The sequence below is a fragment of the Rousettus aegyptiacus genome, unplaced genomic scaffold (assembly GCF_014176215.1).
Source record: "Rousettus aegyptiacus isolate mRouAeg1 unplaced genomic scaffold, mRouAeg1.p scaffold_m13_p_17, whole genome shotgun sequence".
Lineage (NCBI taxonomy): Eukaryota > Metazoa > Chordata > Mammalia > Chiroptera > Pteropodidae > Rousettus > Rousettus aegyptiacus.
The window spans coordinates 13,497,793-13,511,048 of NW_023416292.1; the positions used below are offsets into that span (position 1 = coordinate 13,497,793).

The 13,256-nt window shown below is 45.9% G+C and overlaps 1 protein-coding gene across 1 annotated transcript in view; it reads right to left on the minus strand.

Annotated features, from left to right (window-relative positions):
* The window catches only part of LAMC1 (laminin subunit gamma 1), a 95,933-nt gene that overhangs the window by 25,724 nt on the left and 56,953 nt on the right, over nucleotides 1-13,256 (minus strand). Inside the window, exons 2-11 of the mRNA XM_016145569.2 lie at nucleotides 12,875-13,179; nucleotides 8,885-9,015; nucleotides 6,516-6,682; nucleotides 3,874-4,062; nucleotides 2,998-3,115; nucleotides 2,505-2,603; nucleotides 2,265-2,401; nucleotides 1,778-1,900; nucleotides 1,499-1,688; nucleotides 1,083-1,195 (exon numbers count right to left, since the gene is read on the minus strand). Coding sequence (XP_016001055.2) covers nucleotides 1,083-1,195; nucleotides 1,499-1,688; nucleotides 1,778-1,900; nucleotides 2,265-2,401; nucleotides 2,505-2,603; nucleotides 2,998-3,115; nucleotides 3,874-4,062; nucleotides 6,516-6,682; nucleotides 8,885-9,015; nucleotides 12,875-13,179 — 1,572 coding nt within the window. The remainder of the gene's footprint in view (nucleotides 1-1,082; nucleotides 1,196-1,498; nucleotides 1,689-1,777; nucleotides 1,901-2,264; nucleotides 2,402-2,504; nucleotides 2,604-2,997; nucleotides 3,116-3,873; nucleotides 4,063-6,515; nucleotides 6,683-8,884; nucleotides 9,016-12,874; nucleotides 13,180-13,256) is intronic.

Below are 13,256 nucleotides of genomic sequence, written 5' to 3' on the forward strand. Positions count from 1 at the left end.
ATCCAGGTGTCTCAAAAATCAACACATTCTAGAACCCTGGGGGCATTATGCTAAGGGAAATAAGTCAGACTGAGAAAGACAAATACTATAGATGTAACATAAATGTGATCTACAAGAAAACGCAAAACAAACAAAAAAATGAATTCATAGATATGGAGAAGAGATTGGAGGTGGCTGGGGGGGGGGGGGGGCGGGGAAGGATACACCCGAGATGGGTGAAGGGAATCTAAAGGCCTAAACTTCCAGGTATAAAGTAATTAAGTCACAGGGATGTGATATTATATGGCATGGTGACTGTAGTTAATAGTACTGTGCCGCATATTTGAAAGTTGCTAAAAGAGTAAATCTTCAAACTTCTCATCACAAGAAACAAGTTCTGTAACTATGCATGGTGACAGATGTTAACTAGACTGATCGTGGTGACCAATTCGCAATACAGACAAATATTGAATCATTATATCGTACACCTGAAACTAATAAAATGTATGTTAATTAAAAGAAATCAACACACCTAAACTGCTGATGCTACACCCACAGCCACACTACGGGTCACACTCACCTTCCCCCAAACAGTTTTACTTTTCTACAGAATAAGGTCCTCATTTAAAAAAAAAAAAAGTTTATAAAAAAATTTTTAAAGGCCTCCTTAAAACAGCTTTGTTTATCTAAAATTATAATGAATGGTCATTCGGTAATTTATAATTTTTCATAATTTAGCCAATGGTTAAAAGACTTAATAATTACACAGCAATAAATAAAAAGAAATGAAGGCTGAGCAATGTAAGCCAGTAGAATTATATTTAGAATTCTTAGAAGAATCTATTTATATGTAATGTAATTGCAATAGGCTTACTCATTATAAAACAATGCTATTTACTAATTTTAGCAAATTTTCTCCAGGTCCTTGAAAGTAGTTTGAAAAATATATCAGTTTTATACATAATTCATGTATAACGAGGTAGTTTATACCACTTCTTCGGGATCAGTATTATAGTATTAGGACTTTGGAAATAAACTGCATTATTATGGATCCTTCTACCTAACTGTATTCTTAAATGATTCTAAATTATGTCATGACTTACTTCTCTCGCTATAGGTCCCACGGATCTTGATAGAGGTCAAATTGTTAAGGAGCTTCTGAAATTCGAAAGGGGTCAGCGGAGGCCTCCAAGGGTAATCTGTCGCTTCGTGGAGCCTGGAGAGAATGAAAGGGCCAATTCTGGAAGGACAGTTCTGGGAGCTTGGAAAGTATTTCTCACTCAGTTATGCCACTGACAATGCGGCACTCTGACGATCTAACCAAGTCACTAGCCTGCTGGTTTGACAGAACAATCCACAAGGGGATGGATCAGCACAGGGGAGGCTCCCTCCCACAAAAGCCCCCCTCAAACACAAGACGTTTTCTTCAACATTCACCTTGAGGCCCCATAAGCTGAGATAAAGAAACCACTTGTTATAATTCGGACCGAGTCAGATTTTACAGAGACGACGGTCTCACCTGAAGACGTACTTCGCAGTGGCCTCACTCGGATAGGAGTTGCCCTGAGCAATCAAGGGTACGGACACTCTGAGGCCAGCGCCCTCCAGCAGCACGTCTTCTGCAGAGAGGCGAGTGTCTCGCCTGTCCACGCGAAAGGAGAAGGAGAGGTTCTGACCATAACTCCACACCTGCTTGCCCAAGAACTTCGCTGGAAGGCAGACACAATGGTGCAAGAACGTGAACACGAGACTCCCGGGGGAGCGCGCTTGGGCCAGGATGCCTTCCAGCCTCACTTACCAGGAGCAATGAAGTACCTAGGAAAGTAGCTGTCTGAGATGACAGCCACGTCCTGCCTCTCGGAGGACCACTCCAGTGGGGCTTCGGAGCCATCCCTCTGTTCTGCACGCCACCCATCCTCATCTGCAACAGAGGATGAAAATGTGCATGCCGCTGTGTGCCACGAAAATGTACAGAAAAGTTTATGGAAAGACATCGATGCAAGTTTTTGAATAAATGGATCCTTACAATAGAGCCTATACATGCTATACCCCTCAAGCTAGAGTTTGCTTTATTTCATATAACATGTATACTCACTATAGTATATTCTAAAACCACATGTATATTTTCATTAAACTAAAAAGCTGGGGGAAAAATCACATGCATTAAAAAACATTGAGTGCTGCCACGATCAAAATATCCTCAAAGAGTTATTGATATATATTTTTTAAAATGCTGTAGAAGTAGTCTCACATTTCCAGGGAATAGAAAGAAAGGTCTCAATTACCAATCTGAAAGGTAGAGGTTATAGGATAAACGCTGTAGCCCACTGCATTTGTACAGACAGAAGAATGGCCAAAGCAGAAACAGGGTGTGCAGCCCCGAGGGTTAGATGGTTCCAGATTAAAAAACCCAGGTTTGCATCTGAAAAAGATTAAGACAAAATCAGGCATTTTTTTTTTTTTTTTTTGGACTGGAAATCTGACAGCAAAGAAAACACAATACAGCTTCAGGAAGGATGAGCTACCTCTCACAGTTGAAGCCTTCGACATTGTCTTTGCAAACACATCTTCCTGTTTCAATATTGCATTCATCCACGCTGCCAGAAGGATTACATGAGCACGGCCTGTTGGATGGAACACGGAACAAAACAATGAGGGAAGAAAAAGGAGAAAAGAAATTCCACTCTTCAAGTCAACCTTTTGTTTTACATGTTGATAGATCTTGTTAAAAGAAGAAATATGTAATAGGGCAAAATGAGTCCTAAAGTTTTTTTCCACTTGGATTTGGTGTCGGTCAAGGATACTCATGACATTTAGATATTAATCTAATATCTTGATCTCTGTAAACAAAACAAAACGAAACTATCCTGGATCATCATGACAACTAGAAGTCTTCAACCTTGCTGACAATTATTTTGTAAAAAAGGTTTGTAACTGCTGCATAAGCCACAAGACTTATTATTATGCATCAACTACATTTAGACTCTGCCCCCATCTTTTGGTTTTGACAAGTCGTACCTGCATCCTGCCTCAGTGAGAGAATGGAACCCAGGCTGGCAACGGTCACACTTGTCACCCATCACTCCCGGCTTACAGCTGCATCTGCCGTAGCTGTCACACTGCGTGCTGAGGGAACCTAAAATTCAAAGCGCTCGTCAACCACCAGATACGTAAGCAAATTAATGTCAAAGAAAGAAAACTGGTAACTGGAAACGCTGCCGGAAAGCCAGCTATAGTATAATCTCTAGATGATGACAGAGAGGATCGAGATCAAATTCTAAATCGGAATTCCCTCACAATCGTACCCTTTGAAGCCATGACATTTTAACTGTCCAGACAAACACTAGACTCATCAGTGCTGAACAGCACTACCAAGTCACTCTGTACCGGACGGTCAACTGGAAAATCGCCAGTCCCTGGTCAGTGGGAAAGCACAGGCTCCTTCGGACTCATGTCTAGAACTTAAGTATGTACCGGCTTGAACGACAAAAATAAAGGTCAAACTCTTGAACGAGCAGAATGGACTAAGAGCACACCGAATGTTTCTGAACACACACCAACGTGAAAAAGCCCAGCCCGCCGAGGATTTCAGACTAAACAAAATCGTCACCCAGGAAGAACTCACGATGCGGCTAACCCTTTACCATCGAAGTTCAGACAGTCTCTATGATCCTGCTGCTCATTATTTACACGATCGTCACTCAGGCCAACCCCGGTTGTACACGCAGCAGGAAAATCGTCTGGAAGCTCAGCGTGGTTAAAGAGAGCGGACATGCGGGGGACGGGCAGATCCCGGACCGTTTCCCTGAAAGCAGCCTTATTTTCTGGGGGCCCGGGGAATGCCTGTTTTGTCTTTCAGCCCCTGGGGTGAAGCAGACACTGCCTGCCACTTACCCACAGGACTGCAGTGGCACGGGGAGCAGGCTTCCTGCGTCCCGAGGCGGAAGAAATTCTCCCGGCACCTCTCGCAGCGGGCGCCGTCGGTGTTGTCCCGGCAGCTGGTGCAGTGGCCGCCGTGGCCGGTGGCACGGTAGAGCTCGGGGTCGAAGTAGCACTCCTGCGAGCGGCCATTGCAGTCACAGGCTGTCAGTGGAAACACAGGCGTTAAGTCGGGTCCACGTCGCTTCGCGAACGGCGTTTTACAAGACTCGAAACCAGACCGCAATTTCTCACATCTCTGGGACAGCTAGGGGGTGGTGGAGTAGGAGTGACCACTGGATATGGTGTTCATCAAACAAAAATCATAACCAGTACGTCGATAAAGGGTTTACAGAGCCACGTTACTGGCTTACTAAGAAACGTTCGTCCTTCCCCCAAAATAGCGCCATCATCAAACATAAGGAATTCCTCTACTTAGAAAGGACTCTCCAGCTAATTGATCATATATAATAAAAGCCAGGTCAAACTACAATTTTCCTGAATTTTATTCCTTCACCCTAAATACTGACCCTAAGAACAAAGTGCCAATTTATATGCCAGCCTCAATTTGCCTGAACTTTTCAGGCCTCAGATGGTTCAAATACATTAAGACACTAACTTTCAAGTGCCAGGTTACCTGCATACCCAGAGGAGAGTGACCTGACACACGAGTTAAGATTAGTGCCTCTGTGGATGGAAAGAGGGCTGAAGGGAAGTCGAGATCCACTAGGCACATCCACCCACTGGGGAAGCCGCAACGCCAGCCGGCTCGTCTGCTTAGCAAGTAACGGTATTCCCTCCAGGGCACAGCCATATTTTAAGAACAGGTGTCTGTAGTCACAAAATTCTTTATTATATTCATAGTAAGATGATTTTCTCAGAATTGTTGATTCTTCCCATAGTGCAGGAAGTATCTTGGGCACTAAAGTTTAATTTGCTTCGCGACAGATGAGGAAGTGGTTTGAAAATAATATTTGAATATAAATATATATTCCTTTTCTCTCCCTTCATTTCCAATCAGTTCTTTTATAGTACTATACTTGAAAACATTTTAGAAACTCGAATCGCTGGCACCAAAAATTAGAGTTGTGTGAAGTAGCTTTTATAGCTCGCTTTGGCTCCTTCCTTAGCTGTTTCTCTTCCCTCGAGCCTCCCCACATTATCCCACGATCAACCCGGCCAGCCCCATCGAAACAGACTGGTGCTCAGACACTATGGGCTAGAACGGTTCCCGTGTCTACACTGCTCTAACCCACAGTTAAAGCACATGCTTCGACTCCCTCATCATCAGTTGGTAAGAGAAGGCCGCTGTAATTTGCTCTTCAGCGGCTCCAGCATCAAGACAATCTTGTCGTTTCGTCACAACCTCCAGAAGTGCCGAAGGGACCGAGGAGGAAAGCAAATTGACCGAGCTCCTCATCAAAGTGCTGTAGCTACAGCATTCAGTTCACTTGCTAGTGGTAAGCTGGCAAATATACGTTGTACTCGTTTTTCTCATGATGTTTCTGGATTGTCTCTAAATAGGACCACGGCATGAAACAGATACTTTCCAAACACATGTGTACATTTATTTAGATGTAACATCTTGGAAGTATTTCATTCTTTCTTTTGCCAGCCTTTGTCCTGTAGCTTCCCACACTGAATACTACAGTTCAGTGAAAGAAACCCAAGCAAGCGCTTAAGAATGTTGGGAGAGGCTATAAAATTTATCTGCAATTTATCGGGATTTGTTGAGGGAAAGAAAAAATGAATAAGAAAATCTGCTCTAGGCAGCTTATGAAAATAGTCATAAGTTGAGGTAGCAATTCTTTCTCAAGGTTTCCACCAATAATTCCTGCAAGTTCAGAATGTCGTCTTTCTTATTCTTTTAGTTACCGAGAGAGTATGATTATGAAATAGTTATGAAGACATAAAAAATTATAGCTGCTTTAAAAATGTCTTGTTTTTAGTCCTTGGCAAGTCATAGGACCACATGCTTTCATAGTTCCTTCCTCTTGAGATTCTTTTATCTGTTCAGAATAAACCAAGACATCGTGAAGGGATAAACAAAGTGTACCCTTTCCTAAGAAAACTAGTATCTCCTCTTCCTCCCAAAGCCACCCACCGCTGCACGGTGGGAGTAGGAAATTCTCCCCATTGTGAGGTAAAGGAAGAATAATTATGATAAATAATCTTTGGAATGGCAGTCTTAGTCAAGAACTCATCGTACCCGACACATGTGAATCAATGACCTTGGCTGCTTGAGTAAATGACATTTGGTAGGAAGAGGGTTATTTCCAAGGGCGACAAAGAGTAGAAAACCCTATCCTAGCGTAGGCTATGCTGGCCCAGTATTTGGATCTAAGCAAAGTGCCGACCTCGAAGCTGCTGCCCCCGTGCTGGAATGAAAGCCAGGAAACACGAAAGCAACACAGTCCACATTTACAGCCCATGGCCCTCGTCTACGGTTTTCCTGACCGTGCAATGCGGGTGACGGTTCTACGTTCCCAGGGTGTGGAAGAAACACGGCCTTCCAGCGTTCTCCTTTCAAGGAGGAGAAAGCGGGAGGCACTCATTCCTTCTTCCACCCCTGGATGTCCTCAGGACAACGTAACAGCCTGACGCCGGGGGGCACTCACGCAGGCACTCGCTGGCGCTCTCGGCCGTAGCCCTCCGCCACGGCCGGTCATTGAAGAAAGGAAGACACTTTTCACAGTCGACTCCATCGGTGTTATGTTTGCAGTTACACACCAGCTTGTCAAGTTCGTTCTTCACACACTCGCTTGCGTGCCCATTGCATTTGCACCTGGGGAGAGAAGAGACGCCCGAAAATACGAAACAGCCACCAAGTCCCGGGAACGGATCCAGACGCATGATGTACACAGGGAACTAAAAACGACCACAGAACGTTCCTGAGTTTATCATTCAAAACTGTAAACTGAGGAACTGAGCCAGATTAAGTAATGGCTGTTTTGAGTGTCTGGTATGAGGAAAAAATAAATAAGAGAGAGAGAGAGAGAGAGAAAAAAAAAAAGTAGTTCTATTTAACAGGGGATGGGGCAGGAGAACAAAGTTTCTAACATCTGAGGACATCTGTGCGATCACTTCCTGAAGCCACGTGTGTCAAGAGGCAGCCAATGTACTGGTTAAAAAGAGCATGGACTCTGAAGCCAGGCTGCCTGGGGGTGAGACCCTGTCCTGTGACTGACTGATGTAACTTAACCTCTATGCTTTACCTATAAAACAGGGATGATGACAACGCCTGTTTCACAGAGTTCCTGGGAGGATCAAGAAGTTGCTTTACTTAATGCCTAGGACTGGCATTAAGTAATTACGTGAGCAATGATCGGCCACAGTGATTTCAAAGTCTTCTGATCTGAAGGTAGCAAGAGACACCGGATCCTTCACCACCACGTGGATCTCTGGTACCCTGACACTTCTCAGGCTGTTCGGGGCCAGAATGCCCCGAGCACACCTTCGATGCAGGTACAGCAGGAGCTAAGGGCTCACGGAAGTCCGCGTGAGCACTACTGTGCACCCTGATGCACTGAGAAGCCCTTCACTGCTTCCTTAAAGGCAGCGTTCAGTTCCATAGCTTCGACTACCACTCAATAAGACACCCAAACGCTTCTGAAACAGCTACAGCAGAGGTCCCCAACCTCTGTGGCACCAGGGACCGGTGCTCCTATGAACATCTAATGCCTGATGCTCTGAGGTGGAGCTGAGGCGGTGATGCTGGCGCTGGGGAGCGGCTGCAGACACAGACGAAGCTCGGCTCGCCCTCCGCTCACCTCCTGCTGTGCGGCCCGGCTCCTAACAGGCCACGGGCCAGTCCTGGTCTGCGGCCCAGGGGTTGGGGAGCCCTGATCTATAGGGTAACCGGGATGAGTCACACATTTATATCTCCAGCTCTCGGGCTTTCCCCAAGCTCCTTGACTGCTGCACAAATGTAGATGTCCTCCATGACCTACAACTTTACATGTCCCCAACTAAACTCATCATCTCCCCAAATCGGCTCATCTTCCTCACTTACTTCAATGGTACCACCATGCTCCTGATCATTAAACCTGAAAATCATCTTTGACGAAATCCCCATCATCCAACCTTCATACTCAAATGCATCTAAATGTTCCTTTCCACTCTCTGTTGTCGCTACCCTAATATCGGGTATTTGTCACCTAACGCCTACGTCATACAACACCATTAACAGGATTATAAATTCTCTCGAACATACTCTATTTTCGCCCTGCTCCCAACTAATCCTCCTAACCCACTGCTTTGACATCATAGCCCTACTCCAAAGATGTACATGATTTCTCATTGGTTACCGTTTCTGTCAACTTGCCCATAGCAGGCGCACTGTGTACAAAAATAATGTTTCTGCTCGTGAGACCTCATAGTCTCATACGAGGGGGGTAAGTCCAAGATTCTTTCTGCTGTCTAAGGTCACTGGCTACCAAACTTCTCTCTGGTTTACAACATACAAATTCATGTAAGAGGTTTTTCTCGGGTCACGTAGGTTTACATTACATCACAAGCCCATCCTCCTGCACCCGACCCAGACAGACATCCGCCCCACTCATCGAAATCCTGCCCTTTCTCCAAGGCCCAGGTTAGAGCCCATCTGCTTCTCTAGTCTGACAGTTCTGTGGCATTCTCTGACAGAGGGCATCTTTTTACGTAAAACAGGACACTGTACTAGTATTTAATTTTTCACACATTCACACACTGCCTGCCCTATTCATTTGTAGGATCCTGAGAGGTCCGGTTCTTCTCAGTAGGTGAACGCCAGCCCTACACTGTCTCAGTAGTTTCATCCTGCAGACTAGATTGCTTTGCACTTAAATGCTTAGCAAGAACTCACAAATTGTTAAGAAAACCTAATTACTTTGTTTCCAGGACAATGAGAAGGTCTAACAACATTATTAATATAGTTGTAAACAAGTTGCTACCATCGTTTCTAAACCTGAGCTCCAATCACTTTTAAAGTTTTTAATAGTTTACTTACCTACCGCCCACAGCGAAATCGGAGATTGCATAATAATAGGACTTAAGAACTTTGGGGTCATTAAACACCTCGTCCCCAAAAGTGTTCAGGCGATTGAGAGTTACTCTGATGTCGGTGGCAGTTACCCATTCCTGTCAGAAAACAAACACAAAACAGGAAAGTCAGGTAATGGGACTGAAGAGGAGAGACGTAAATGTGACAAAATTTTCTCAACCGTTACTGTGTCATTTAAGGCATGTCCTTCCGGCACTACATCTGTTAGGGTACTCAACGGCTCCTTTCATTTCCTGATGTTTTCCTCTTTCTTGACTCTTCCCTTCTTTGATCTAAATTGTTCCTTTACCACCCGGAGTCCCCAAAAGTAGGAATAATGCTAGTTTCTCCACAAGGCTGCTGGGAGTCTTTTACACGCCCAGCGTACGTTAGGTACTCAGTACACATGCCCCTTCTCTCCACCCGGTATCCACACCCCAAACCCAGTCAGAGACACCAGCACAGAGCTCAGGTACCACCACACCTGTGCTAAACACGCTGGTCACTACCTCCTCCTGTTCTGGTACCATCTCTCTCTCCTTCCAAAACCCAGTCCACTGCTGACAGACCCGGGAGAGACGCACAAGTATAAGTAATAAATCCTTACACTGCCCTGAACCAAGCGGCATCGGTCCCTGTCTTGAGCCTTCCCACAATGCCACTTCCCTGTGAGGCCTTCCCTGGCTGCCTCATTTATTTAATCGCTCGCCTCCCCGCAATTCCTAATTTCCCTTCCCTGATTTATTTATGTCGTCCGTTTTTGCCGCCATCACCACTGGACTGTAAGCCCGAGGGAGGCGGGAATTGTCTGTCTCGTTCACCGCAGTTTACCTAGTGCTTAGCTTCGAGTAGATGCTCAAACGACATTTGCCGAGCAAATGACCGGATTCGAAGAAACCGCTACGAGTCAACTTGGTAAGTGCGCCATCACGGCAGCGGATAAGAATGCGGGCTGCATGGGCTTCCCCTCGGCTTTATGAAACCCAAGACCTTGTAACAAACGCCCTCTCGCTGAGCCAAGCTTAGGCAGCTGTTTACGTCTGTGGTGGACTGTTACAATGATGATGACAACGAACGCTGTCTGCCAGCGTCCACACCCTGTGAATTCCCTTCCCACGCTGATCCTGGGCTGGGTGAGCGAACATCAGCGGACGTGGTATGAGCAGAGGCTGGATGAGCATCTGTGCGCTGGTACTTACCCTGTCGGAATACTTCCGCCGTCGCGCGAAGAAGCCTAGCCTAGCCTCCTTGGGGGTGTAAGACCATACGGAGAGGGAGACCCAGCTCCCAGCTCACCTGCTCGTCAGAGAGCCCGGGGCTACACAGAACCATGAGAAATAACAACATCACGGTTGTCTAAAACCTTTCAGTTTGGAGGGGTAAATTACATGTAACCACCCGAAGGGGCCATTTCCACTGTAAGCCCTCTCCTGAGAACGCAACTCAGAATCACCTATGGAGACATAACAGGCAAGGGCAGAGCTGCAGGCGTCTGTGTTTGCAGAAGACACCGTGAGAGACGGGGAGGCACTCCCCTGACGAGGACCCTCTGCTCATACCACGCCGAACACCCGGCAGGGGGCACAGCACAGGGAGCCCAGAGAAGCTAATCTCCATGAAGCCTCCACGTAGAATTAGAAGGGAGAAAAGATGATGACTTCACCACGTCCAAACCTGGAAGTCCAAGGACAACTCCCACGCATGGCCGTGATGTTAGGGACTTTTCAGTTGTCTGCAATGAAAGTAGCTAAACATAGCTCTGTGTTTAATGTTTAATATAGCTTGTACAGCCTTCACCTTTATCACAGGTCTTCTGAATCGAAGCTTCTCAAGGGCTGGTTCTAAGCCAATTTTTTTTCCCCCCATAATGGGCACCTTAAAAAGAGCAGACCTTCGAGCAAGCCTGTCTATGTTTTGAATGCCAGTTCTGCCACTGAAAACTGTGACTTAGGGCAAGTTATTTTATCCTTTCTGGGCCTCTGATTCCTCAGCTGTAAACTGGAGATAATAAGAGCCTATACCTTAGAGTTATTGTGAGGGTTGGTAAGTTAATGTATCTAATAGATCTAAAGGGCTTAGCACAACGTTTGTCACATTGTGGCACATTACAGTAAGTGCTACAATAAACGCTAATCATTATTCTAAATCAATACGTGCTTAGTAACATTCACAAGCAACAAAACCAGGAAGAGTCTCCTCTCCCCGTCTGACACGTCACAGAGGCAGAGGGAGCAATGAGGAGAGAGGTCAACTGCTCCTGTCCTCATTTTCAAATCAGCTAAAAGTCAAACCCGTGAACCCCCTTGGCAACTGGATATCAGGGACAGAGCTCTTACATCCAGAGACACATGATTAACATTTCTGCATAATAACACCAGCTACCCAAATCCACTGCATGTGCCCAGAGCATTTTTACCACATTGAGTCTCTCGAGTTCCTGTGGAATAAACAGTGGCAAACATCAGAATTCCTACAGCTGGGGGAACCGCTTTCCAGACAGGCCAACGAGGCTGACAGTTAGCAAAGGTGCCAGCAAACCCACAGCCGCATCACGTAACTGCTTTTGCCTACTGACTATACTGCTGCCTCTCCAGGACAGGAAAACGCAATAATTTGTGTGGGGAGAAACAAAGTCAGCGAATGCTTTCTGGATGGTCGACTTAAAGGGTATTTGTAGATCGCTTCGCTCCTAGGCATTCAGCCTCTTCCTTTTTCAGCCACTCTTCCTGCTCTTTGTTCTGAGCACCTCTCATTGCCAATGCAAGAATCACTTTCTGAAAGTCTTTTGCAAGCACATTTGTTGCTTGCTGTAACCTCAGAGTTTACCAAGATCAAGATTTATAAAAATTCCCACTGACCTACAGAAATACAATGAAAGAGAAGAACTAGACTCACAGAGGAATATATTCTCATCTATTGCCACTGTCCAAAACCTTATACCAAATTAGAGAAAGAGTCTCAAACATCATCGATTCCAGAGGAGGAAGAACGAGAAGACACGAAAGCATAAAAGATCCTCCGAAAGAGATGGGATTCCCTACTGAGAAGCCATAATAGCTTCATAAAATGTACATAGCATTTGCAAACCCATATCCAGTATTTCTTGTCTCAATTAATACAGGTTGCCCCCATTTAGATGTCAGCTTTGGCCACGTGGCAGAATCATCCCTAATTCTGTGGCATGAGACTCACCAGTCTCTGCATCATCAAACAGCCACAACATAAGAAAAATTCACAGAAATCTAAGTAATACAGAAAGATTCCCTATTATGGCGTGTAAGAAACAGGCACACGGAATTCACAAGAAAAAGGAAATCTTTAATTCCTTCTATTGTTAAATAGGAAGACGTTTCTATCACAACGCTTAAGCGCTATACCAGGTGTCCCTAAATTTATATCCTGCCACAAACGCCAGTGCTTTTAGGTGATGACTTTTCATACTGATGGGCAACGGTGCCAGATAAACCCAACCAAAATTCCCATCGTAATGAAGGAAGGTGGCATTCTTAATTATCTTACTTCGACTGTGCCATCTCGGTAATAAAACATGTTTCATTTTGTCCAATCAAAGACGAGGTAAGAAAGGGTACAAGATTAGTCCAAATCCTCTCTTCCAAAAGACAGAAGCGAAATGTTTCTATCTCAAGTATACACACTGAAGTTAAAATTGTCCGACTTTTAAAAAAAACCTGTACAGTTTACATAGCCCAGGATACATCTGCAAGTGCCTGAGAACCTAAGAACAAACATTGACTGGGCAACAGGAGCAAACTGCTGTCCTTCCCCCACTCAGAGGACACAGGGGGGCAGAATAAAGGACACTGTCCGTCTTGCTGGAGCAGATTCTACTCCCTGGGGCCCTCACGGCGGCAGCGGGACTGCGGCCCCATCACACCCCTTCCCACGTCCCGCATGGAGAAAACGCCGCCGGCTCCACGGCCGGCCCCGGAGGCCTACCTGCAGCACAGGGCTGTTGTCAAAGTTGTAGGCGCTGGGTCTTCCTTCTAGGGTGGAAAAGGCCACGTTGCCCCCGGTGAGAGGGGAAATGTCACTGAATTCGTCAGTGCACAAGGCCTGCTGCTCGTCCTCCCCCGTCCTGATGAAGCCGTGGTTGGCCTTCAGGTAGGTGTTCTCGCAGGAGCCGCTGTAGTACTGGTAAGGGGCCCAGCGCCCATCCTCCCGCGTGCGCTTGTAGATGGCGAAGCTCTCTGGCCGGCTGGTGTGGAACTTGAGGCGCACGTACGTGATGTCGAAAGCTTTTCCTGGGGGACAAACACGTCGCAGTTCGTAAGTCATATGTACGAAGCAAAGAAATCCTCTCTATTCCCAGTTGGCTTCG